The 20,631-nt window shown below is 30.1% G+C and overlaps 5 protein-coding genes across 16 annotated transcripts; 4 read left to right on the top strand and 1 right to left on the bottom strand.

Moving 5' to 3' along the window:
• The first annotated feature begins 1,028 nt into the window (after nt 1-1,028).
• Nucleotides 1,029-2,033, top strand: LOC100878520 (ninjurin-A). The gene is made up of 2 exons (XM_003703051.3): nt 1,029-1,301; nt 1,406-2,033. The coding sequence occupies exons 1-2, from the start codon at nt 1,029-1,031 to the stop codon at nt 1,607-1,609; spliced, it is 477 nt and encodes a 158-aa protein (XP_003703099.1). The 3' UTR covers nt 1,610-2,033.
• A 1,325-nt stretch (nt 2,034-3,358) lies between these two features.
• On the bottom strand, nt 3,359-8,113 carry LOC100882400 (uncharacterized). Of its 9 annotated transcripts, none has more exons than XR_001095945.2 (9): nt 7,743-8,107; nt 6,731-7,011; nt 6,323-6,616; nt 5,898-6,243; nt 5,438-5,815; nt 5,093-5,349; nt 3,833-5,020; nt 3,684-3,732; nt 3,359-3,552 (listed from the first exon to the last, which is right to left on the bottom strand). XR_001095945.2 is itself a non-coding variant. In XM_012284711.2 (7 exons), exons 1-6 carry the CDS (start codon nt 7,836-7,838, stop codon nt 5,098-5,100), a joined length of 1,647 nt encoding a protein of 548 aa, XP_012140101.1. In that variant the 5' UTR covers nt 7,839-8,113; the 3' UTR covers nt 3,359-3,552; nt 5,093-5,097. The 9 variants fall into 9 exon arrangements, 2 of the variants coding, with proteins under 2 accessions (XP_012140101.1, XP_003703134.1); XR_001095946.2 differs by having other exon boundaries at nt 4,805-5,020; XR_001095942.2 differs by having other exon boundaries at nt 3,684-5,020.
• A 530-nt stretch (nt 8,114-8,643) lies between these two features.
• On the top strand, nt 8,644-11,616 carry LOC100882289 (uncharacterized). The gene is made up of 3 exons (XM_012284710.2): nt 8,644-9,007; nt 9,182-9,568; nt 9,683-11,616. Exons 1-3 carry the CDS (start codon nt 8,867-8,869, stop codon nt 11,366-11,368), a joined length of 2,214 nt encoding a protein of 737 aa, XP_012140100.1. The 5' UTR covers nt 8,644-8,866; the 3' UTR covers nt 11,369-11,616.
• Nucleotides 11,617-14,127: 2,511 nt separating this feature from the next.
• LOC100878410 (uncharacterized) lies at nt 14,128-18,045 on the top strand. 4 transcript variants are annotated; one of them, XM_012284707.2, is made up of 10 exons: nt 14,128-14,263; nt 14,331-14,432; nt 14,929-15,127; nt 15,338-15,541; nt 15,662-15,923; nt 15,997-16,119; nt 16,189-16,350; nt 16,423-16,614; nt 16,684-16,877; nt 16,961-18,045. In XM_012284707.2, exons 3-10 carry the CDS (start codon nt 15,060-15,062, stop codon nt 17,124-17,126), a joined length of 1,371 nt encoding a protein of 456 aa, XP_012140097.1. In that variant the 5' UTR covers nt 14,128-14,263; nt 14,331-14,432; nt 14,929-15,059; the 3' UTR covers nt 17,127-18,045. The 4 variants fall into 4 exon arrangements, with proteins under 4 accessions (XP_012140097.1, XP_012140098.1, XP_076385536.1 ...); XM_012284708.2 differs by lacking the exon at nt 14,929-15,127; XM_076529421.1 differs by lacking the exons at nt 14,128-14,263; nt 14,929-15,127 and having other exon boundaries at nt 14,295-14,432.
• Nucleotides 18,046-18,199: 154 nt separating this feature from the next.
• LOC100882179 (mitochondrial-processing peptidase subunit beta) lies at nt 18,200-20,438 on the top strand. The gene is made up of 9 exons (XM_003703084.3): nt 18,200-18,324; nt 18,394-18,642; nt 18,766-18,937; nt 19,017-19,173; nt 19,268-19,476; nt 19,555-19,698; nt 19,775-19,920; nt 19,979-20,182; nt 20,248-20,438. The coding sequence occupies exons 1-9, from the start codon at nt 18,259-18,261 to the stop codon at nt 20,386-20,388; spliced, it is 1,488 nt and encodes a 495-aa protein (XP_003703132.3). The 5' UTR covers nt 18,200-18,258; the 3' UTR covers nt 20,389-20,438.
• Nucleotides 20,439-20,631: the final 193 nt, after the last annotated feature.

Raw genomic sequence — 20,631 nt, 5'->3', positions numbered from 1 at the left:
TCAATTAAAATTCAAAAGAAGTAGATCAGATAACATATACATGTAATGATTCATGTTTTATCAATTTATCAGATTCAATTGCTCAATCAATATCACAGGAGAAGCGTTGCAGATCTCTTCCGGTTCTATTGTTCTCTAAAAAAAGAAGTCAACATCACCCTATTGCGGTTCAGAGACTTAACTAAAGCATACCATTGCGACGTCTATTCGTTTGATTTTTGCAACGGCTCGAGCGTTCGTTTTTAAATATAAACGATCATGACACGATAATTAAAATCATCGCAGTTAGTGTTACCATCGGCGTTATTGACTTCTTGTTCTTCATTGTTTTTTATTGTTCGAACGACCGCATACGATGATAAGCTGATACAGTAGCCAACACATAGTTAGAATGTTTTGATTGGCACAACAGTGTATACATTCATCGTCCTTAGACACTTCCCTTCAGTCACGCGTCATTTGTGGTTTCGCTTCCTGAAACTACCACGGAACTGAATTCTCTTTTAACGCATTTACCGCGTTAATTATAGTGAAGTAACTTTACCAGGTAAACTCTTCTTTTATTTAAGTTTTTATTAACTCCCGTGTCTGCAACCTTTCTCGGTATTTCTTTTAACAAGTTTTAACACTCTTGTGATGTCGCGAAACTTTCGATTTACAGATTTCAAATTAATAACCCCGAAGCCTTGTTCTTAATACTTGTTTTAAATGAAAATAAATAATTTCTAATATTTTCTACCTGTGAGCTTCTCTAGTTTAACATTCCATGGCTTAAAACAGCAATGTAAACCTCAGTGTCCAAGGATTAATATTTTCCATAATAAATCATCAGTGTAAAATTTGAAATCAATACCGTGCAAGATATTTCTTCTTTTCCTTGAGTGAAGTTTCATCGTGCTTAAACGAGTGAACAAATCGTGATTTGTTATAAAATTTACAGTTGTTGCACGGTGCCTTTTTTATTAAAGTGCACTGTCTGAAACAATCGGTATTCTGTCGAAGAAAACAGTCGATACAAGAAGAAAACCATGGAGGAAAAAGAAATGGACCCAAAGATGGATGTGGTCGAAGAGGTGATAATTAAGGACACTGTATTATCCGTGGATACGACGGACAAGAAGTCTCAACCGTACAAACAGTCAAACACTTATGCCGCCAAAAAAACCGTAGCGCAAGGCATGATGGATATTGCGCTGATCACTGCCAACGCTAATCAATTGAGATATCTAATCGAGTATCAACGACAAAGCCCGACTTTCTACATTATTTTGAGTTTGATCATTATCAGTCTTTTGCTTCAGGTAAGACTTTGTACTAAAAGATAAAGAATACATCCTATGTTGTTACGGTTTTATTTGTAACAACGATCACATTAATTAATTCATTTTTTTTTCTTTAAATTTAGGTTGCTGTGGGCGTTAGCTTGATCTTTAAAGGCCGATTCGACATAAAAGGACAGTCAAAATCAGTAAACGCACGAAGGATCAACAATTATGTCGTCGTTGGTGTTTTTCTTATAACAATTATTAATGTGTTTATAGCCGCGTTTAGTATAACTGTGCCTCCCACAACACAACCACTGAGACAAATAGGAAATGATGACATGTAGATGATCTAAATTATCAGTGGCTTATGCACAAATATTTTATGTTCACTTTTTAAGTATTCTAATTACACAGATGTTGATAATGTTACTATAACTTATAATTATATTATTTTCGAATCTGTCCCTTTTAAAAGTAAACACGAAATGTTTGTGCATTAACCCATTGTTATTAAACAGCAGCATTTAGTGGATCTCTGATCTTTTACAATGATTTTAGAACTCTCTTTTTGGTCAACTGACTGAACATTAGTATATATGTATATGTATGAATATGTGTATGTGATGTAGACAATTTTTTGATACTTTTATAACTGATAATATTATGAATGTTCTATTTAAATTTTATATTAAATATTCTATTGTGTTTGTAAATATATTATTTAATTATAAGTCTGTTGGAAATACAAATAAATACCCTTTGCAATGATTATTTGGTACCATTTTAACACGCAAAAATATTCAATATGGTTTTCTATTTATAATTTTTGATTTGTTACAGAATAAAGACTATTAATTTTTCTAATCTTAGATGTATTTAGTTAATAACTAATGAATTCATTAATAGATTTAACAATTTTAGTTACAAAAGAAAAATGAAATAGTATAAATTTTAGGGATTACAATTTGTTAGAGAAGCTATTTTTCTCTGAGCTCTTCTTTTTAGAAAGTTAGTCTCCTACTAGAATAATGTAGTTACTTAGGATGTACTTGTATTCGTTTAGACCCATTTCCGTTATCTTCTGTCTTTTACAGAATATTGAAGTTTCTCTCTCATGAGGTATTTAATTAAATGCAAATTTAAATGCTCCTAAGATTTTGATATGTTTTCTGTGTATCTAATAGTTACAAAGATGTCGCAAATAAAACAACAAAGTACCTAGCGTTACAAGTTCAATTCAGAAATTTCAAATTTCATGTCGATTTTTAATCGCAACTTACACGCATATATACTTTAATTTGTATTCACAGCAAAAATATTAGTTAGATCCATTTTGTACAACCAATACGTTTCTGACCTACTTAATCTAACTTCCGGTATATATATTTATATATAAGAAAGCTGACTATTAAATAAATAGTATAAACATTGTTTTAACGTGTAATTAACGTTTTCATTAAAGCTATGTACACATAACAAATCTGGATTTCTCCTTATTCTATGAAATCTTTCATTTCTATAGAAACATCATTTTTTCTCTTACGGATCATGAAGAAGAAACATTCGTTCTGTATTAGTTCATAAAATTTGCGCTATAAATTATACGTAAATCTACTGTAGGTAATGTAAAAAAAATAATAACAACACAGTAAAAGGAAATTGCGCGTTAAAGTGAATTAATTCTTTTTTTTATAGTTTTTCATATTTGGTAGTCACAATACAAACCGAATACGATTTGTAACATGTCTATATTCGTACATTCGGTCGACGACGAATGTACCTCTGGAAACTGGACAAAAATACGCGTCCACTATAGGTCTATTTGTTTCTTAAATACAACAATACTTCTGATGCATTCATCAATTGTAGAATTTGTAATCCTCTTGAGTCTTATTCTCATATGCTATTAGCTCATCTATAACAAGTCTTTCTTTTTTCATTTAAATATTTGTCACTATCTTCTCTTTATTCTAATTAACAAATATAGTTATAGCTCCTTTCTTGATTACGCTCTCGATAATGATTACGCTTGATTAAAGATTGAAGCAGCCGAACAAATCCTGTAACGTGTGATTTTAATCAGTCGAATGTAGTCATTCGTCGAACGGTATATTTACGTTAGATAATATTGCATAGAATATAATAAAATACAATAACTAATAATTAACATATTCTTTTTTTTCTGGTGTGACTAGGATTGCTCCATAGTGGCGTAACTCTATCTTGTGCTTCATACATTTCCATAGACAATTTCTCAGTTTGCGCTTCATTTCCGCGAACTTGATACCTATATCACACACGTGAAAATATAAAATTCTTACTACATCGTTAATCGTACTTTATACATACTTTAATAGGACATTCAAGAATCGTTTGATGCGTCATTTTAAATTAGAATATCGTGTAATGAAAACTCACTTAACGTTAGTTTCCTTGTATCCTATGAAACGCAACTTTTTTCTGGTTCCTGTTAGAACGAAGGCCGACAGTGTTAGACTTCATGTAATAAATTAAGAAACGGCAACTTTCCAAAATTATCCACTCCTTACTCTTAACACTTTACTCACCGGCGCTATACTGACGCGGATGTACAATGATCGGTTAAGCTGCTGGGAAAATACCCTAACAGTCATTATTTGTATAACGAAAAGTCAATTTTTTGACTCCCAGTAAGTAATGTGTTAAATCTTTTAAAAACTTTAAAAACGACTAGATGCAAAGCCGTAATTCGGATAACAAAATCTCAAATCAATAAGGGAATCAATGGAAGAGTAAACGAATTATTTTTTCCATTAATGTTCCGCTTTGAAATGTCAGAAAATACAAGTCGACCTGTACAGTGGTACCTGTAGATACATTACGTATACATCTCTTGAAATATTAAGTAAAGTTCCTACAAATTAAAACCTTTTCGATGTATCATTCGTGAATTATAGCTGATTATCGAAATTATTGCAATAATATAGAGTATTATGCCGAGAAAATGTAACAACATTTCTAATACTTTTACATCATTCTATTCGGTCTGTTGAGTCAATTCCAAGAAATTTGGAAATATTGCGTTTACGTTTCTTATCATAAAATTACGTTCCATACTAATGTCATTACTAACTTAAAATTACGCGTACATCAAGTTGCACATGTTGGGCAGGGCCAATTAGGGCAAAAATTTCGTGATTATTACAGATGCATTATGCAGGACTTTAAAGTAATAACCAAGTAACGAACTTACATAAAGTTTGTTAATATAATTATACAATTATGCAATTTCTAACTAATAATATTTATAATTCGTTCGCTTAATACTTCTAATGTTCGTTAAAACGCGTTACGAGACTACGTGCTTTTCTACTTTGAGTAAGTACTTGACTTGACGAATGTCGGTTTACATAAATAAATAATACGGAACGAAAAACCAACTTTTATATATCTATTACAGTGTATAATATTATGATTGCTTTATACAATAAAATTTTTTAGAAAGTTCTAAATAGAATTTGCTTCCAAGACAATAAATATAACTTTCATTCTGCCCTTACCTGCCCTATCCATTTAATTGTGCTTTACTTTTTGATAACATGTTTAAGTGGTTTTCCCTTTTCAGAACATTTATATGATTTTCATTCTTCTTTGGATAATTCAAATTCAAAATCGTTACATTATACATTTATAGTAGCTATTCATGTTTACATGTTTATCAATAGCAGATTTATCACAGTGGTATATTATTGTATTCTTCGAATTGCATATTTCATCTAAAATAGTATAACGCTCATTAAAAAAATTTGATTGACTTTTATATAATATATTATTTTGTCTTATATTACCTGAATTAATCATCCCATTCATCGTCATCTTCGCTGGTTTCACTAGTTGATTCATCACTTTCGCTATGGATTGCACTTGATCGCTCTGCAAGAGCTCTTGACAAAGCACTAGCTAATCCACCTTGAGATACTGGTGTTTTAGACTTTACTTCATTCGAAACAGGCCTTAATTCAATTCCCTGACGAATTTGTTCCAATAAAGCATTTCTAGAGTCCCCAACAGGAGCTGCTGGTTTTGTTTCAGATTTATCAACCTTCTGTAATATAAATGTAAACGATGTAATTAACAGATTCAGTGCCGCAATTTATGCTTTATACATGAAAATTTTTTCAGTCGATACTAACTCTAAGCGTGGTGCCACTTCTTATGGACTGCATGAGCATTGATCTAGGATCAGCATTTTCTTCGTTATTATTATTATTACTATGATTATTATTATTGGTAGCACTTGTATTCACAGTTCCTTCATTGGCGTTTATTAGGTTAGGCAATGGAGGTGGAGGTGGAACAGGTGCAGTAGAATTATTTCTGGAGGGTGGAGTTGGAGCTGGTGGAGCCGGAGGTGGAGGTGGTGGCAGTGATGGTGCCGAAGTTAAAGAAACTGGAGGTGGTCGCGTTGGTAATGTTCTATGTACTGGGGGCGCAGTAAGCGGTGCATTTGGCGGTGTCGAAGGTGCATTAAATCGGCTTGGAGGTAATGGTGGAGCACTTCTTGTTTGATGCTGCAAAAGAATTGTTTCATTAAACTTATTTCCTTCTCGCGATAAGATGTTATTCATATAATCTTGTACAAAGAATACTAACAGGTATAGTTCTTGCAGGAACTGGAGGAGGATATTCCTGTCTTGGAGGTGCAACTGGAGGTTGTTGTTGTTGTTGTGGCTGTTGTTGTTGTTGTTGTGACTGCTGTTGATGTTGCTGTTGTTGTGACTGCTGCTGTGTATTAGCTTTTGAGACAGAGGAAGAAATATCTTCTCGAATGGCATTCATGCCTCCATTCTTCTCGATAAAATCGTAAATAAAATTGCGTGTCTCTTGGTTCCTGAATTGATGTTCCGATACTCCTACTTTATCGAGAAAAATTTTTAAATATAAATCAAGCGATTCTAAATCCAGTCCTTTATTATTAGAATTCCATCCCATAACATGTCTAAAAGTATTAAAATAAACATAGAATTTTGTTCAAATGCTGCTGAAATAATGATACAATTATTTAATAAACTTCCAACCTAAAGTTAGATGGAGGACCTATGTCATCTTTTGTTAATTTCTTTTTCATTTTATCTCGCTTTTTCTTTTTAGTTTTGTATATGGAACTACTTGAAGCGCTTCTATTGACATCAACAGTGGTCGGAGTTCCATTTAATAAATTAGAAGTTGATCCTGTACTAAATGTAGTGGGTGATGTGTTACTCTGATTCCTCCAGGGTAACGTTGCACCATGTTGAACTTCTCCTTCTATTTTAGATCGTCTTTGCTGCCTTTTTTGACGTTTGGCATTCAATTTACCAAGAAGAATATTTCTAAAAACAAATCAGAATTAATCTACTTTTTTACATCTTATATTTTGATATTATATTGGTATCAGAAAGAATAGTTTAATAGCATTTTTTACCTCACATTTCAGCACAAATTACCTTAAAGTAACAGCATCAGTTTCGCTTGCAAAATTAAAAGCCGCCATACAATCTTCTGCTTCAAATGTATGAAAGTATGTCAATGGCGCTTTATAATCCATTGCATTATAAACTTCATGTTCCCACAACATTGCTTTTCTTTGTAAGCAATACAAACGAAGGAAGAAACTACGTCTAGGATTATCCCTTATCAATGTTATAATACCTGTAGTTTTCTTTATCCATTCTTTATGTAGTGGCGGTTCTGTCAAATATAATTGTATAACTCCAGCTGCTAAACACTGTAAAAAAAATAAGACTGATAATAAAAAATGTACTTTATATATTTTAATCATAAATGGTTCTCTTTGACTGCTTTTATATTTCACATAGTCTAATTATGAAATATATAATACTTATGATATGATATATGGCATAGTAGGATTATTTATTTATGTAATAAGGTGAAAATGTAATGTAACGAGATTAACTGAAGTGCAAAACAAAAATGGGTGAAATATCATCCAAGGACCTTACATGTAACTATTTTTAAGGATTATACAAAGCTTAATACAAATGTATCCACCTAATGGAAGATTTCTGCATACTTATGATTCCTCTGATGTCACTTGTTTCACTTCATGACTAATACCTGACTTTAAACATACTACTTTAATTTCATTAAAGTTTCCTACATACACCAATTGATGATATTGTTAATATTGCTGTTCAAAAATATTAGATCGATCATTTTAACATTTGTAAAATTCTTCTCACGATATGAAATATGTCGCTGATAAATATAATCCGCAATTTTAATTTGATTGAAATGCTATATAAATAATAGGTAAAAGAAATGAATAGTTCATTGTAATAGCAGTACAAGCAAATTATTCGGAGATAATGCGACAGTAGAAATGACAATATGTGTTTATCTATATGTGTCGATCGACAAAATTTAGGTCAAAATCAGCCCAATAAAATAACAATTATTGTACTCGTGTGTAAAATGAAGCATGAGAACAACCCTTACCTGGCACCGATTTCCTATTAATTGGAAGACTTGCTCATTTTCTTCTGATTTCAGAATTGTAGAGCCTCTATGTTTGTCCATGGTGCCCGACTTCATTTTTAACAAGGTTAGGATCCTTGCACTAACGCACCGTGATATTTCCTACCACGCTCTCGTTCGATCAATAGATTTCTTTTCATAATTTAACATCAACATATTTCGTTTTCATGCATTTTTATTAAGTAGATGTACACACTGACATGAAATCCACGGAATAAAAATAATCAATCACCACCCACCAAACTTATTCCCAATACTATCCCCACAGGAAACTCCACTAGTTGGTGATGACATTTTCATCTATCCGGTTCAATGTTCCACGTTTCCTCATTCGATAACCCGAGTCTGGGGCCTCGCAGAACCACGAATTATTGTTATAAAGAATATAATAGAAGTACTTTATAAAATTATGAATTATTATTTTTGACCAATGACATGTTTGATTAGGAACAAATTATATGAATAAACTGTTCATATTATTTCTTAAACCATCAGTTCCAAAAATGAGATTGTTATTCATAAAGGAGTCCAAAATTGACATTTTTGAAAGTGGAATTTTAAAACTTTGGAATCATGGATCTTTGAAACATTGGAATTTCGGAATGTTCGAAATATTGAAAATTTAAGATTTTGACATTTTTGAACTTTAGCGTTTCGAAACTTTGAAATCTTAGAATTTTAAAACTTCAAAATTCTTAAACTTCGGGGCTTTGCGATTAAATATCAAAGATGTAAGTCTAAAAATCACATATATATTAATTTGTAATATGTAATATTTTATAATTAAAGTCTTTTTTTATATTTTCAAATTTTTATTTCTTTCTGCAGTTTACAAGTATGTTTGAATTTTTCGCGCTTGTTGTTATCGTTCATATGTCGCTATAATCACAAACTGCAAATGGCCACGGGCACAATTCACGTAGTCCCAGAAATGCGATATCAAGCGGGATCTTATTTTGTATGCAAAATAGCATCGCCAACGATGATAGCGCACCAGTGATCATTGCTACGAGTATATTTCTTTAAAAGAAAAGTTATTCGCGATTTTATTAAGGTCGCGCAATTAAGTTTTCCGCGGGAAAACAATGTCTGCATATCGAAGAGTGAATTATTACGAACTGTGCAGATTGTGTACTAGCAGTGAGGGGAATAAAATGAACATTTTCCGTGAGGAAGGTCGTAGACGACAACTCCAAACAAAGATTCAAACATATTTACCAATTCAGGTAGGTCGGTATACCTGTGTGTTGATGTGAAAAGAGTTCTTAAAAATTTTGGTTGTAAAACAGGCTATCTTTTGTAGATACTTCTAGTACCATAAGTCTCAATTTATAATTGTAATTGTTTAAATAACTAATTTGCTTAGAAGATGATACTTAAAATGTAATAAATATTTTAAGGTTCTCGAAGAGGATTCTTTGCCAAAAATTGTTTGCCATGAATGTATAAAGAAATTGGAAAATTATATAGAATTTAGAGAAACTGTTGTAAATGCAGAAGGTATGCTAGAATCATATTTTACTTCGTTAAGATTCTCTGAAGATTTTCTAAAAGAGGGTAAGGTCTATGTAAAGAGTACAGAAAAAGAGGATAGACCTGTGACCCCTGAAAATGAAGTATTAAAGTCCATAGAGAAGATATCACCATCTCCTGGGAATCAGATGGTTAGTAATGAACAACAAATACAACATCAGCAACCTGTTGTTGTTAGCAACATAAATGCTTCCAACATTCAAATTATCAGCGGAGTTCAAGCCAGAGTCCAACAATATAAGTGTGCAATGCAGGTTTGTTAAAAAATGAATGTTAATCATAAATATAGTACATTATTAACATTATCATGTTATGATATGTATTATACTTTTATTATTCATTTATTATTTATTAATTGCATATTTTAGATGCAGCCAGGGGGGATGGCAGCTGCTGTTGTGGAAGCAACAGCAGAAACACATTATAGTTATCAACAACAAACTTCACAGCAACTATCGCCTCAACAATCAAATGAAACACAGAATCAAATCAATGATCAACAAAGTCCAAACTCACAAATTCAGCAACAAGTGCAAAATCAAATACAAAATCATAATCCAATGAATCAACAAATACAACCACAAAGACAAATTTCTCAACAACTTAATCAAACAAATCAAGCACAAGTTAGTCAACAACAACAACAACAGCAGCAGCAGCAGCAACAACAACAGCAACAACAGCAGCAGCAGCAACAACCACAAATAACACAACAAATTCAACAATTACAAAGACAACAAAGGGAGTTTGAAAAACAACACAGACAGCTCCAACAAATTGAAAAGCAACAAGTGCAAATTTCTGCGCAACAAGAATTTCCTATAAAACAAGAACCTCAGGCACAAGTAGTACATCAAAATAATAATATTATCTTGAAGGCAGAACCTAACTCTAAACAAAATCAGCAAATTATCCAAAAAGTACAACCTGAAGCGCAAAAAGATGAAAGTACAGTGCAAAATGTGCAGGGTTATACGGCTGTACAAGGTGCACCAGAAGTATTTTTAAATTTGGGATTCAAAGATACTCCATTAGTTACACAAACTGTTCGAGATGAAGCAAAAGAGTTTAAAGATTATAATAAATCAGATGATTCTATATCTCGTAATTCGATCGGTCAGATTTCAGAATTTCTGAGAATTAAATCAGGACCTGAACCGACGTCTTTAATCACTGTAAATCCTCAAGTTATTTCGCAAAATCATAGGAGTACCACTTGTAAAGATTGCGGTAAAATGTTCTCCTCTGTGAGTCAACTGAATAACCACAGTTGCTCTGTTCAAAGCCTTTTAAACGAAGGTGCCGATAACAAAGAAGATGTTTTACAAACTAATAGTAACTCTTTCAGTTGCGATGTTTGTGGCAAACCATTTAAGAGAAAAGAACATCTTTATCAACATAGAAAGTTACATACCGGTGAACGTCCTTATGTGTGTACTACATGTACAAAAGCATTTAGTCGCAAAGAACATTTAGTTAGACACTCGGTATCGCACACGGGTGAAAAGATGCACGAGTGTGAAATGTGTGGGAAAAGCTTCTCTCGCAAGGACAATCTTCACAAGCATCGTAAAACGCATGGTGTATCTGGTCCATATATTTGTGAAGTTTGTGGGAAATCATTTGTGGTAAAGCATTATTATACAATGCATTTAGCAGCTCATGCATCGACTATTAGTGAGGATGTAAATTGTCAAGTTCCCTTGCCATTTAAGTGTGACGTTTGTCACAAAGGATTCTCTGTGAAACAAAGTCTCGATACTCACAAACTTCGACATAGACCTAAAAATAGGAGTAATAGTAATTCTGCCCAAAATGCTGCAAACGGCCATCAGCAGCCACAGCAGCAACAACAACCACAGTCGCAATCCGATACTACGAATAATGTGAACATAGTAGGAAATAATGTTGCTAATTCTGGAAATTTAACTAGTACCAATGGACAACCTAATAGTGGATCAACGGTTGAAATGCAGAGTGTTATTGAAAGAAATGAACAATCAAATAGTTCATTCAATAATCAGTATCATAATAATATGCAAGAGTTTCAATGAGATAAGGGGAAGCGTGTCTATTATGTTCTCTTGCCGAATGGTAACAATCATAAGATTGTCGTTGTATAAGCAAGAGAAATCTTATGACGCGCCAAAATATTTTCATAACTGAACTTGCTGTTACTCGAGAAACAAATTTTTTATACTTTAATAATAGTAACAATAACAAATTTAAATACTATTATTTTCAACAAGTTAAAAATGAAATAACTCATCATTCATTTGGTCAACAAGTAGGATTTTTGGTGGCTTATGAGCTTAATACGGAATAAATTGTACATATATTTTGCCAGTGAAGTATTACATGTATTAAATGCATGCTATGTTTTGTATGAATGCACACTGTTATTTAACATTTAAAAAATTGTGTGCAACAAAATTTAAATGTATGTAGATAGTCATAAGGTTGTTCCAATACCTGATTGGACAGAGTGTTTGTAGATAAGTACATTTTTAATTAATTGTTAAATGTAGGAGATACTGCAAGAAGAATATGAAAAGATTTTATTCATTTTTCACATAAAATCTAGAGTAAAAGAATATTGTAAAAGGAAATCAGAAGTATAATGTTCGTTAAAAAAATATTCTAAGTACTAAATTTTATATGAAAAGTGATACACGAACTCTTTATATTTTTCTTGCATCCTACTATTTTACGACTTATTTAAAGCAGTGCTTATCTAGAGACACCTTGGATGTATTTAATCACTGAATATCAAATCAACGTGTAATCGGGATATTAAATACAAAGCATCGTCTATATTGTTTTAGTTGCTTACATTAATAGAGTTAGACTAGAATGCTAAAAATATCCGAAATTTTTTTTATAAATTTTATGAGATATTCAAATATTTGTTACATAGTTTATAAATAATTATAAGTTAGATTTCTCTTTGTAAACGATTAAATTAATTACGAAAAAATTACACATTATTTTGCGTTGTGCAATATTTCTATAATTAGATACATTAAATCGATAGTTTTCATTTTAACCAGTGATTGCAACAATCTATGACCACTTTACAAAGTATTCTAGAATTATATGATTTATATGTAAACTTAGAATACAAAACAAAACAAAACTTAAGACCAAAGAAATTTATATTATGTATAAATTGGGTAAATAATACAAAAGTAGAGAAGTGTAAGGTAAAATCAGGTATACTTAAGCCTGATTAGCTCTATTATAAATTAAGGTTTTGGTTAACCGTGCATATGTACACGCGTATATGTGCACAGACACTTAATAATGTATATAACGATTTAAATATCGTTTTCTGACAAATGAGAGTGTGCCATACAGTGAAATTTGGAAATAAGTATATGAGAAATTATGATTGCTAAAATTCCTCACATTTCTATCATATACTGACCAAATTATGGAAAGAATTAAAAGAATTTATATTTATTGAATCATATTCGATTCTGTAACATTTGTATGTAATTGAATCATATACATTATTAATTATAAATTAATTTATAATTTTTTTATCTGTTAATATAAGATAAAAAACAGGGGGCAACTATTTCTTCAAATGACAGTTCCCGGTGTATCGTATTGAACATTGTATTTCTGAACAAGTAAATTATAGAAATGTATAATTTACTTGAAATTATTGGTACTTATCGTGAATTTTATTTATATACACTTTTGCAATAAATTTACATGGAACATGTATAGGTGCAAAGCAGTTACTGTACGTATGTACAGTAACAATTTTTTCTTGCATAATAAACATTTCAAAGTGTAAATGAACTTACTACAGTACAAAAATTTATTTTAATTACTGGTCAAATTTTATTTTACAATAAGATCTTGTACATATATTGAAACAAAAAATGATGAGTTTAAGACTGTGTTTCTATACCACCTAGTAATAGGTGTACATTGATGGTACATAGATTTATAGTGATAATATTGTATATAACAAGGTCCAGTGAGTAAGACGAAAAACTGTTAGTGTGCTGTTCCTAAGAAAATGGTACTTTCTGCGAAGCAGAAGAATCCCTTTCTTCATATTGAAATCTTGTAAAGTAAACATTACATAAACAAAGATGCAATTCTTTTATTTTAATTGAATACTTCGTGCCTAATTATAGAATCCATAAATGAAATTTATGTTAAATATTTATTCATGAAATTGTATAAAAACATCTACTTTTCAGTAGCCCCCTGCTATATGTATGTATAACTTACAGCAAAATGACATTAAATAATTGTTTATATAGATATAATTATTTTCAAAATTTATATTGCTACTTTTAATTCTTTATATTGTATATATTTTTCAACTAATATTATATTTAAATATATTATAATAAATTAAACCATAATAGGCCTTTCTTTATTTCAACTCTGCTGCATTGCAAATTATAATGAACGATTCCTTTAAATCCGAAACTTCCTCTAAACCAGTGCTGTGATATTGCCTTCATATTTAAAAATTTGAAAATGACTAAAGTTTCAAGTTTTTAAACTTCACAAATTTGCTACTCTAGTGTTTCAAAATTTCCCCGCCTCATTGGTAGACCCGCAGCGCATGCCTGTGCCCTTGAGCTTTTCAGTGGGTACATAATTTGCCCACCATTGTTCAAACATATAAAAAGATATAAAAAATTTGAATTATTAATCGTAAAAAGCAAAATGTATATACAAATAATTTGAATCAAACTTACAAATTTGTTATAAATTCTAAATATCTGAATGTTGATTTTCGCAAACCTCGTAAATCATATTCGATGTTTTTCAAAAATCAATGTATACGTGCACAAGATTTTTAACAAATTTAAAAAAAATTTCTCTTCATACTTATTTACGCATCTTTTTGAAGATATCTTATGTTGATTGAATGACTTTTTTCAATGACATCGTAGTAAACTAAAGCCGAGTTTATAGTAAGTATTTAATTTAATGTGATCACAACAGAGTGTATAATCGTTGTTTTATCTTAATTCTTTTCAGAAACAATAAATATGCTAAAACGATTAAATATTGAAACAGTCTTTCATCAAATATAATAATCATATATAATAATATATACGTGTGATAGCGAGTAGCAATCAGGTAAGCATTAATGGTCAGCAATAACAATTTAATTGTAGGTTATGTTATTACTTGTTGATTTTTGATAACAATATAATAAATTTTATATTTTATTAGAGAAAAAGCACATTGTATCAGTGCATAAAATATTTGAAATGAAGTCTTGCAACGTGTGTTATAATTTGTTATAATATTACAGATTAAATTTCTACATTTTAATAGACATCAAGTTCTCTGATATGATGTAAATATTTTAATGTTGTTTTCAATACAAAATAAACACTTTTTTGAATACTTTTGTCACTGTCCAATTTATCAACAATAATCTTTTGCGAATGAAATATTGGGGTATGATGTTTTAATAGTATTATATTATTTGGTATTTTAAGTTAAAAAAAATAAGTGTAGTTTCCCATAAAAATTTACCTGTATTTGTAAAATGTCAAAAATTGTGCAGAATTGTTAATGTTAACTGCATATGGTTGGCAGAAATTTTATCACTATTTCTGGGTTTCAGCCAAAAAGACAGAGCTTATTCAGCAGTCAGAATTAGACTGTTTTGTGAACAAAACTTTCTTTGTCTTTTTACATCAGTGTCAGTTTCAGTAGAGGAAAACATACTCAGTTTGTTAAAATTGCTAAAGAAAAATGCAAGGAGAACTAAAACCATTGAAAGAACAAGTGTTTACGACACCTAATCATTTAATTTGTTACATGTATATACAAATTTTTATAAACATAAAGCCTACATGAAGTTTAAATAATCTTTGTAGATTAAATATCTAATGATGACAATGCAAAAATATAAGTTTTTGTTTTTATAAATCTATTTTAAATTTATAATAAACAAATATAGAATAATTCTCCAATAATTTAAAACATTTAACATTATCATATTGGTCAAATAGTTATTTTATTTCTTGTAGGTGCAAAAAGAAAATGAAAATGAAACGCAGCAGGTCTTTGTCTCCTGAAGCTTCATGCAGTGAAGAAGATATGAAGCGCATGAAACTTGAAGAGAATGATAAAAACAATATAATAACACATCCCCACATATTGGACTTTTCTGATGATGTTTTGCTAAATATTTTCAAATATTTAAATCCTCAAGATCTCATGGCAATAAGCTTGTATGTTTTTAAAAATTACTAGCACAGAAGTTTACTGTTATTATATAAATATTTACAGTTCATCCATTTTCGTATCAACACAATTAATAAAATATGTATTTTACATTTTTGTATCTTTAGATCTTGTCAACGTTTAGCTCAAATTGCACAAGATAAAACTTTATGGAGAAGAGTAGATTTTCGGGTAACACCGATTTTACTAAACGATTTAAAAGAGTACATTAAATTTTTTCAACCAATGACAGTGAGTCTTGCTATTCGTGGTAGTTTACAGTGCGAAAAAGATGCAGAACTTAGTCCTTACTTTTTTAATTCTATCAAAAATTTATGTACTCAGCTTAAAGAATTAACAATCGAAGAATATTATATTAATGGGGATAAGGTAAATGTATTTACTGATTTAAAAGAAGGCACTTAAATTTTTGGAGTAACTAATAAATTTAATGCATTTACAGATTCAGATAACCGATTTTCCCCGTACCGTCGAAAAACTTTCGTTAGAGGGTTGCAAAATGGGATATTTACGTGGTAATAAGTCATACTTTTTTAAAATGAATTTCCATATGCCTAATTTAACAGTAAGCATTTTACTTACTATTATGTATACATGTTAAATTGATTTCTGTTTAATATCCAATACTTTTCAGTGTTTGATTTTAAGCAATTGTCAGTGGTTTACACCACATTCATTGTTAGTTATTAGTAAAATGCCAAAGTTAAAAGAATTAAGGCTAAATTCATGTCATCGTCTGGGTGAATGTGTTGCTTATACCAGTTTAGCTACAAGATTCGGATTTAAAACTTTAGAGGTAAATAATTTTCTCATTCTATTATTTTTGTATGTAATTAATTAGTATCTTTACTACAATTACTTATTTCAGATCCTTGATTTGCGAGATACTGCACTTGGTGACAGTGAAGTTGGATGTTTTAGTTGCACTAAAACTTTAACTCATCTTTATCTTGAATGTCCTTCCAGTTTACGGAATACAGAATCATCAGATCAAGAATCAAGACCTTTGCAACCAGAAGGTTTGAATCAACCTGTGTATGAAGATGAAAATCTTGTGCAAGTAAGTGGTAGTAATAAGAGAATAGAAAACATTAGCTTCTTCTCTTATTATTATTCTCCCTTTTCTTAGTTCGTGGTGGAAGACGGATTTCGTTGGGAGAACTATACGTTTGGTCGTTGCTTAATAACGGACAGAGCAATTTGTGCTCTCGGAATCGACACGTGCGATCGCAAAATAATTAACAACTCAGCAGAAGGAGTTATAGTTGTGGAAGAAGATAAACGAATATTTAACAATCCACACTTAAAAACATTGGTTGTTAGGTACTAATGCATTCATAAATAAAATTATTTGATCTATAAAAAGAAGTAATGATTAATAATGACTGTTTCTATTTATTTTTCAGAAATTATCCATATGTTACTAATTCAAGTCTCGTACATTTGGCGTTAAATGCGTCAAGCCTCGAATATTTAGATGTAAGTGGTACTTCTGTTACAAAGCAAGGTGTTGAAAGTTTTAGATCTCGGAGATCGAATGTCAAAATTGTCTCTTCATTCGACGAAACATAGTTGAAACGAACTACTACAAAAATGTGGATCTAGTACGATTAACAGGTTTAAATATCTGATTGATACATATTTAAACATAAACAAACACAAGCATTTGAAAAGTACAGAGTCATTTTGAAAGCTTCAATGCCAAGATACTTTTACAGTTGAATAGATCTATTTTCCGCAGAAACTGAATATATCTATAAGAGTTAGAAGTATACAATTTTTTACTTTAATTAGATAGTATATATACATATATACATATATATAAATTATCTTGATTTACATCTTAATTTTACAATCTCCATGTGTGTTCAATGTATTTATTCGTATGTGTTGCAGTTCCATTTTGTTGTATATAAGTATATGTGTGCAATTTAATAATATTAAATTTTATGATAATGTTTCTTAGAGCAACAAAATAAATATATTACTTTTTATTGATAATAGTGAAATGTTATTATCAAAACAAAAAATATTAGTATGTATGGAACATTTCAAATTCGACATTTGGAGAGGGGTTAATGATACACAATATAAGAACTGTAAAAAGACGTACAGTGGATAAAAGTTATTTATTAAAAAAAATGAAAGGTATGGGCACGTGATTGTAATATTTGAAACAAGTTATTAGTTTAATAGTTGCGATATATATGTGTAAATTAATTGCTTAAAGAACATAGACTGTAGACAATGTTTTCTACACTGGTCACTATTATACATATAAACATATATACATTTATACCAGTACATTTTTTGTTATCAATTTTTGCGTAAAAATTAATTTATACGAGCATTAGAATGATAAATCATAAAATATTAATTTACTCATTTTTTATACAGTAGTAAAACATCCTGTTTTCTTTCGTATTGTTAATAATTTCATTACTTGTAATAAAACATTTATTTCATTAAACTTATGAAATTTGTATTCTTATTTCTAGAAAGTAATATTTACTACAAAAAATTAATTAAGTATTTCAAAATTTTATTTTTTTATAACACACAGCATATAGAAAAAAAGAATCTTTAATGCATCTTCAATTGTTACATACATGTATGTATGTGTATAAATATATAATTTTTATTTGTTAAGTATGAATAGCTTAATCTAAAATCTTAGATTCTGTACAGGTCATCTAAAGTAAAAATGATGGTTATTTCAAAATATTTGTGTTATGCACAAGGCAATAAAATGCTTAACTGCATTAAAAAAGTTTGTATCATGTTGAGTGCTTCAAATTACGTACATTAAAAATAATATTACATTCAATTTATTTTCAAGGGATGTAATTATATTTCAAATAATTACTACAAATATTTCGGGACCTGTAAAGGTACTTCTAAAAAAGAGGTTTCAAATAAGTATTCAGAACAAATAGAATCTTGTTACACAAGTAATGGCATGCGGCTTGTATGTGAGTACAGAGATTCTTTCACCACTACTCTAGGATGTTTAGTTCCAGCTGGTGCAATGCATGAAATGCCCAAAGAACGGGGCAGTGCTATATTCTTAGAACACTTACTTTTAAGGGTAATATAAAAAAAGTTAGATAAAACTATAAGTAAATGGAAATATGTTTCTTAAAAGTATTGAAAAGAATGCTCTTTTGATGCATTTTAAAAAATTAATATTAAATATTTTCACATAATTTAGAGAACAGAATGTCATAATCAAGAACAACTAGAAATGTTATTAGGAGAGATCGGTGGAAAAATTTCTACTATTGCTTTGCGAGATATGTTTATTATTTATGGAACAGTAGCACCTTGTGAAGTAGATAAACTTGTTCACATATTTGCAGACATAATTTTTAACAGTATTATATGTAAGCAAAAAGATAATTCTATTATCTTAATACTCTTATAAACGACATATAACTGCTATATGTTATTTTAATATTCTAGGCGATGAAGATGTTGAACGAGAAAAGTGCGTAATTCTATATGAACTTTCTAAAATGGAATCAGAGAAAGAGAAAGTTATCATGGATTATTTACCTACCATTGCATATCAAGATACTGCTCTTGCTAATAGCGTATATCCTGAAACCAATGTAATAAAGTAGGTACAATCAGTCAAGAAATATATACACAGACGTGATAGTTACTTGCAAAATGTATATATTTATTCGATAATTAAAATGTTAAATTGCTAGAAAATTCTGTTCAGAAACCCTTGTTGAATTTCAAAAGCGTACATTTAAAACTCATTTAATGACAATGATTTGTACTGGATCAATTTGTTTAGAAGAATTACAAAGAATTGTTTACAAATATTTTGATGCAACAGAAGACCATAGATCATCGCTAGATTGTTCCAATAACACGCAATCTTGTACTGATTCTCTTGAGTATCGATTTTCAGGTGATAAAAGATTAGAAGCATTGGTACTATTACTACATATAATATTTGTTTTCATACAAACAATTATATAAAATGCAGGTAGTGATTTACGATTAAGAGATGATGATGATGAACTAGGATATGTTGCTATAGGAGTTGAAGGACCAGGTTCTGAAGAATGGGAAGATCATTTTACTCTTACAGTGGCTAAAGAATTTGTAGGTTGCTGGGATACAAGCTCCGGTAAATTAATAATCTTTTTACTAAAAGGACAGGAATTTAGTAGAAAATTATTGAACAATTAAATATTCCCTTTTAGGTGGAGCAAATCATAATGCACCTTTAATTGCACATTATTCATTCAACACAGATTTGTGTTACCTATACAAATCCTTCTTTCACAAGTGGGCACAGTCTACTAGTATTTGGGGATGTTATTTTGTTTGCAGCAAATTAAATTTAGAGGTATATTTACAATATTAATTGTTATGTTTAATGACTCCATTTTGAAACATTTGTGTAGAATATGATTGATATGATACAAAGAGAATGGATGAAATTATGCATATGCATTACTGAGAAAGAAGTAGCTCGTGCTGTTAATCAATGTAAAATGAAAGAGTTAATGATACAGAATAATCCAACTAATCGTTTCTTTGATATAGTTAAGCATATCTTTAGGTATGGATGTTATGACCCGATTCCAAACAGAGTTGCAGAATATGAGGTAAAATTTTAGTTAACAAATTGACTTTCTCATGTGAATTAGAAAATAACAGTTTTATGTTGTAGAAAGTAACTCCAGACAAAGTGAGAGTAGCTGCTGAAAAATATATCTATGATCAAAGTCCAGCTGTTGTAGCCATGGGTCGCATTGAAAATTTGCCACCCTATTATGTAATAAGGAATGGAATGTTTTTATTACGATACTGAAGTTTATTTGTAAAAAATTCAAATAATAATACAGTAGTTTCTTTGTTTTATTTTCTGTGTAGTTTAAATATTAAACAAACAATTAAAAGTATATAACATTCAAAAGATATAATAGTTTTTATAACGAAAAACAAGTATCCAGTAAAATTGAATTTGAAGTTGAATATATTAGGAATACCAAGAATTTATAATCATTTTTATTTATAGCATTACTTTTTCTTTTTTCAATCATGAAAAGCAATG

The sequence above is a fragment of the Megachile rotundata genome, chromosome 3 (assembly GCF_050947335.1).
Source record: "Megachile rotundata isolate GNS110a chromosome 3, iyMegRotu1, whole genome shotgun sequence".
NCBI lineage: Eukaryota > Metazoa > Arthropoda > Insecta > Hymenoptera > Megachilidae > Megachile > Megachile rotundata.
This window is presented reverse-complemented; position numbering and strand designations above follow the sequence as displayed.

Bases quoted from the DNA above. Each gene is read 5' to 3' on its own strand.
- LOC100882400 (XM_012284711.2), bottom strand. From the start codon at position 7,838: ATGAAGTCGGGCACCATGGACAAACATAGAGGCTCTACAATTCTGAAA. The intron at 6,617-6,730 runs GTAATTTGTGCT...ATTTGTTTTTAG, and splicing joins ACTGATGCTGTTACTTTAAG to AAATATTCTTCTTGGTAAAT. The intron at 6,244-6,322 runs GTTGGAAGTTTA...TAATACTTTTAG, and splicing joins GGTCCTCCATCTAACTTTAG to ACATGTTATGGGATGGAATT.
- LOC100882289 (XM_012284710.2), top strand. From the start codon at position 8,867: ATGTCTGCATATCGAAGAGTGAATTATTACGAACTGTGCAGATTGTGT. The intron at 9,008-9,181 runs GTAGGTCGGTAT...AAATATTTTAAG, and splicing joins AAACATATTTACCAATTCAG to GTTCTCGAAGAGGATTCTTT. The intron at 9,569-9,682 runs GTTTGTTAAAAA...TGCATATTTTAG, and splicing joins AATATAAGTGTGCAATGCAG to ATGCAGCCAGGGGGGATGGC.
- LOC100878520 (XM_003703051.3), top strand. From the start codon at position 1,029: ATGGAGGAAAAAGAAATGGACCCAAAGATGGATGTGGTCGAAGAGGTG. The intron at 1,302-1,405 runs GTAAGACTTTGT...CTTTAAATTTAG, and splicing joins TTATCAGTCTTTTGCTTCAG to GTTGCTGTGGGCGTTAGCTT.
- LOC100882179 (XM_003703084.3), top strand. From the start codon at position 18,259: ATGATGGTTATTTCAAAATATTTGTGTTATGCACAAGGCAATAAAATG. The intron at 18,938-19,016 runs GTAAGCAAAAAG...TTAATATTCTAG, and splicing joins AATTTTTAACAGTATTATAT to GCGATGAAGATGTTGAACGA. The intron at 20,183-20,247 runs GTAAAATTTTAG...TTTATGTTGTAG, and splicing joins ACAGAGTTGCAGAATATGAG to AAAGTAACTCCAGACAAAGT.
- LOC100878410 (XM_012284707.2), top strand. From the start codon at position 15,060: ATGCAAGGAGAACTAAAACCATTGAAAGAACAAGTGTTTACGACACCT. The intron at 15,924-15,996 runs GTAAATGTATTT...ATGCATTTACAG, and splicing joins ATTATATTAATGGGGATAAG to ATTCAGATAACCGATTTTCC. The intron at 16,351-16,422 runs GTAAATAATTTT...TACTTATTTCAG, and splicing joins TCGGATTTAAAACTTTAGAG to ATCCTTGATTTGCGAGATAC.